The 5,267-nt window shown below is 34.4% G+C and overlaps 1 protein-coding gene across 1 annotated transcript; it reads left to right on the top strand.

Moving 5' to 3' along the window:
• The first annotated feature begins 1,788 nt into the window (after nucleotides 1-1,788).
• LOC125056943 (ecdysone oxidase-like) lies at nucleotides 1,789-4,765 on the top strand. The gene is made up of 3 exons (XM_047660314.1): nucleotides 1,789-1,942; nucleotides 2,475-2,608; nucleotides 2,810-4,765. The coding sequence occupies exons 1-3, from the start codon at nucleotides 1,816-1,818 to the stop codon at nucleotides 4,370-4,372; spliced, it is 1,824 nt and encodes a 607-aa protein (XP_047516270.1). The 5' UTR covers nucleotides 1,789-1,815; the 3' UTR covers nucleotides 4,373-4,765.
• Nucleotides 4,766-5,267: the final 502 nt, after the last annotated feature.

A 5,267-nucleotide genomic window follows, 5' to 3' on the forward strand; every position in this document is an offset into this window, starting at 1 on the left:
CTCTCCTAAAGATTTTACTAAATTACGTGTTTACACACAACGAGGGAAGATCTCGGGGGTTGCGCGGGCGCGGGAGGGGTATCACTTGAAACAAAAATAAAAAGCGATTCTATTTTGATTCAACTTGAAAGTCAAGTAGAACCGTACTAAAGCAAGTAGCGTTTACATGTTTCAACTAAAGTACTATCCTAAAGCACTCTCCTAAACACTAAGATAATGTAAATCGGCCCGTACATCGGAGTAGGTTTCCTAGAGAACGTTGAGTGTCACCGTAACGTCAAATAGCGGCGCTGTCATTTGCATGACGGTCATAGCGGTGATAAACTTTAGTTTAACGTTTTTTTGCGTGTAGCGGTGCCCATATTGAATTAATACAATGAGTTGAAACGTGACTTGGTCGAGCGAAAATGATGTTTTTTTGCATTACCGTAAAATGACGGCCGTTAGTGAACGGCACCGCTCTTCCAGGAAACCTAAGCTTTAGCTAGCGATTGTAACTGTTTCGTTTTTTATATTCATCATAATACGTCATGGTAAAGATCATCATTTGCTAGTAGATTCGAGTGCCTCATTATCAGCGTATGCAAAAACATGTGCTTGAATATAATATTCCAATCCATAAAGAAAACATAAACGTTACTAGATTAGGAGGTACAGTCCAAGCCAAGATACCTTTAGGCCGTGATTTTTTAAACAAATACAAGGCATTGGATTTCTGTAAAACCATTTTAAATTTACTTAAAAATGAGATACCTATTTCTTTGCCAATCATAAATGAATGTAAAGTTCTCAACAATATCCCAGCTAGATCAGAATCAATACACTTATTATAAATATGTAAGTCTTAGATGAAATTAAGCAGTCTTTAATTTCATCTAAGGAAATAAAAAAAGGCGTGTGGGCTAAAAATGTGTTAATAAAAATGTCACAATTGAACGTAGAAGCATCCGTTGTTCTCTAAGGTGTCTGTAGAAGTGGCATTGGTGAATAAATGTATCCTTAGATATGGAGTTCCTAGAGAGATTGCAACGGACAGAGGAATATATTTTCTATCAGAAATATTCTAAGAGGTTTGTAAATTACTTAATATCAAACAACTGCCCACTGAAGTATTTCCGAACCAATTCGACTTAGAGTCCTTCAAGAAAAGAGCGTACCAATTCTTAAAAGGCTGGCAACGCACTCGCCAGCCCTCTGGCATTGAGAGTGTCCATGGGCGGCGGTATCACTTAACATCAGGTGAGCCTCCTGCCCGTTTGCCCCCCGTTCTATAAAAAAAAAACTAAACTTTACAGCTAATCATCAATCGCTGTGTGAGCTTTGAAAGTCACACACAGAAACTTGAATGCGTTTCTACATATTCAGACCGATAACCATCCTGAAATTTGGGGTAAGTGGATACCATATTGTTGTTTCGCCTACAACGCAACATTAATACAGGTTTTATTCCTTTTGAATTGGTATTTGGTAAGAATTGTGCTCTACCCAGTACCTTATCAAAAAAAATTGAACCTTATTCAATAATGAAAATTATGTCTGAGAAATGAAATACCTGTTGCAATTTTCTCAAAAAAAAATTTGTTTAATGGTAAAGTATGTAGGGAACTTAGATGTGATCAAAATATTAATCCTATTAGTAATAAGGAAAATGATTTGATAATAGATTTAATAATATAATAGATTTTTTTTGTAGTATGAAATATTCAACGCATTCTATGTATAACCTACTTTATATACCTAAACGTATATAATAAGAATTCTGTCTTGAATACACGGAGTATTATTCGAACACTCGTTCTCGTTACACTTCGAAAAATGAAATTTGACGTAAATAATTTACTGGCCAGTGAGACATGGGAATCGTTTCTTCAGTGGATCATACGTATATTCGCCGTAAGTCAAACTATTTCAACAGATTGGCCTAATTCCTACGAAATAAAAGGTACGTCAACAACATATTTTATTATCTTAAGTTTACGCGAGTAGTAGGTACACTAATCTTCTAAAACGAATCTATTACATTATTTAATAAAGAATGCTTTTCAACACTCGTGGGCAGAGGAGTTTATTTTATTGAATTTTGTTTTAGTATATTTAATTTACTGTAGAATTTGTTTGTACTTTCATGATTTGAGTCATGAAACCTTGCCATATAACGCCATATTTTACCAGCAAAAGCACTCGTAAATAATGTAATATGTTCCTGTTTATAACCGTTAAATATTTATTATTTAAATTATTTCGTAAAGTAATAGTCTTGTGGTATATATAGTGTCAAGACGGGAGATACATATAGATATATATATATATATCTATATGTACCTATATATATATATGCTGACAGTAGGGTTACGTGAGAACACAGAAATTGTACTGTAAAAAAATCTATATTTTTGTAATTGAGTAATCTATTATAAATGCTGAATTAATCTTGCTCTTAAACTCCTCCTTTCTTAAAAACTTGCTCTTCTTAGATGGAGACAGCTTTGACTTCATCGTGGTGGGTGCGGGTTCCGGTGGCGCTGTAGTTGCAACGAGGCTCAGTGAGATATATCACTGGCGTGTTTTGCTAATCGAGGCTGGGGGAGATCCACCATATGGAAGTGTGGTATGTTTATAGAAAGCTGTATGTTATTTATTACTACATACGTATAATATAACGTACTTTAGTATAGTACTCTGTTGCCTTATCCGCCATTTGACCTATCTAAGAATACAGCACTGCGCATTATAGTTGAAAGTACGGGCTGCGTGGTCAATATTAAATAAAATAATTAACTTAAAGTTTGTAATTAATATATATTTCCAGGCACCAGGGCTATATCATGACCTAGTCCGTACGGAATATGATTGGGATTATGATGCTTTTTTGGACCCTGAAGTAGGACAAGCACACCCGGGAGGACTTATTCATTACGTCCGCGGAAAGATGCTAGGAGGAACTTCATCTATTAACTACCAAATTTATTCAAGGGGAGTTCAAGAGGATTATGATGGGTGGAATAAAGTAGCACCAGGTTGGGGGTGGGAATCAGCTTTCAAATATTTTCAAAAACTGGAAAATATGACCGATTACTCGGTCTTGGGAAGTCCTGAAAACGCAAAACTTCATTCACAGCAAGGTCCTGTTGCTGTATCAAGGCCAAAAATTTTAAAATATGAAAAAATCCATCGAACAGTATTAAATTCATTTGAAGAATTAGGCCTTCAAACAGTTCTAGAAAATAATGGACCAGAGAATGTTGGCATGTCTACACCTCATTTTAATTATGCAAACGGTAGAAGATCGAGCACAGCTGAATCTTATTTAAGACCAGCAATGGATAGGCATAACTTCTATATTGCAAAATTCGCTAGAGTCATAAAAGTTCATATAAATCCCGATAATTTGGAAGCTAACGGTGTTCGCGTGATTCTTAACAGTGGTGAAGAAGTAAATATTAGTGCGAAAAAGGAGGTTATTCTTTCCGCAGGGACTATCGATACACCAAAGATATTAATGTTATCTGGTGTAGGACCTCAAGAAGTTTTGAAAAAATTTAACATCAATGTTCTAGCAGACCTTCCCGTCGGTAAGAATATGCAAGATCATCAAGCGGTACGAATAATGTTTACAGGCGCAGAGAGTTACAAAACTGACGTACCTATTGATTTGGAAGCATTAAGAATAGTAACTGTACCAATGCAAATTGGGTTTATGAGCCTTAATAGTAGTTATTCAACTGAATTTAAACATCTGTATGATGAAAGACCACAAATTCAAATTATCAATGTCAGGAAACCGCCAACATCTCATATTGATGTAAATATAGACAATTGTCAGACTATGTTCAACTTTGATCAAGAATACTGCTCATCATTTAGCAAGGCTCATATATTTAAAGAGACGGACACTATTTCAATGCTGCTATTGCATCCCTTATCTAGAGGACAAGTGACAATAAAGAGTGCCGATCCAAATGATGCTCCGTTAATAAAACTGGGATATTTCAGTCACCCACATGACGTCCTAGTCGCAAGGGAAGGCATAAAGTTTTTGACCGGTCTAGTAAATACAACATATTATAAACAATTTGGCAGTGAAGTTGTGAAACTACGAGTGAAGGGTTGTGAAAGTTTAACATGGGGTTCCGATGAGTATTGGGACTGTTACATTGTGAATAGTGTCGTCTCATTCCTTCATCCTGTAGGAACCTGCCGGATGGGCCCAGGTGGTGTGGTAGATGAGAGATTAAGGGTTCGTAATATTTTGAAACTGAGGGTTGTGGATGCGTCCGTTATGCCTGAAGAACCGAGTGGAAACACTAATGTGCCGACGATGATGATTGGGGAAAAAGCAGCTGACATGATTAAAGAAGAATATGGGGTTTAAAAGTTATTGAAAATTATGATAAGTACTTATTAAACATAAATGAAGAATAATAGTACTTTTTTATAATATATGAAAATATGCCAGTTACTTTTAATAATATAGTTTTCATGGTGCGAGAATTTTCGAACGGAAAATGCAAACGTGCCCTAAAGAAAAGCTTATCCAGGATCCAGGGTCTGTAAAACATTGCAACTTACAATAAGGTTTGATAAATATATTTTTTAAGTTTTTTTTTTTAATAAAAAGATAATAGTAAAAATTCTTTCACTCAGTTTGTTGAATCTATGTCCTCAAAGTTCTATTGCAAAGGTCTTATTGCACTTTTTTGTTGGCAGCAATTTGTACAATAAACCAAACATTTTTAATAACTTCGTTTTCTGTTTTTCCATTTTTGTCAATGTAGGTAAAGAATATTTTGATTAAATAAATAAAAGTTTAGAATTGCTTTTTAATTTTTAGTCCAAATCAGCAATTTTATACTTTAATTCCAAAGCATATTTAATTACAAGTTCTACCTTCGCCTTACCACAATAGAATATTTTAAAGGTAATAATACTATTAAAATATTCCTTGTTAGATCGCAAATTTATATATTCTCTTCTCCAGTTATTATAATGGGGCATCAAATAGTCATCACTTCGAAGGGATTTCCATCACAAGGGTTATGGTAATGGCGTCCTTCTTAACTGTTTCTTGATTTGCGAAATAATTCAAAATAATTTTTGAAATATCCTCTTTGAATAGTAGTAAAAGGCAATATATTAAACAAGTAACAAAATGTGTCAATACAGAAATTAACTTATTCCTTACTCAGGTCAAAAATAAAGAATGTAAATCAACAACTTTATGAAAACCCTAGTTAAATAACATGATGCAATTATTAAATTAATAAAAC

Source organism: Pieris napi, chromosome 15 (assembly GCF_905475465.1).
Source record: "Pieris napi chromosome 15, ilPieNapi1.2, whole genome shotgun sequence".
Lineage (NCBI taxonomy): Eukaryota > Metazoa > Arthropoda > Insecta > Lepidoptera > Pieridae > Pieris > Pieris napi.

Bases quoted from the DNA above. Each gene is read 5' to 3' on its own strand.
- LOC125056943 (XM_047660314.1), top strand. From the start codon at position 1,816: ATGAAATTTGACGTAAATAATTTACTGGCCAGTGAGACATGGGAATCG. The intron at 1,943-2,474 runs GTACGTCAACAA...TGCTCTTCTTAG, and splicing joins TAATTCCTACGAAATAAAAG to ATGGAGACAGCTTTGACTTC. The intron at 2,609-2,809 runs GTATGTTTATAG...ATATATTTCCAG, and splicing joins ATCCACCATATGGAAGTGTG to GCACCAGGGCTATATCATGA.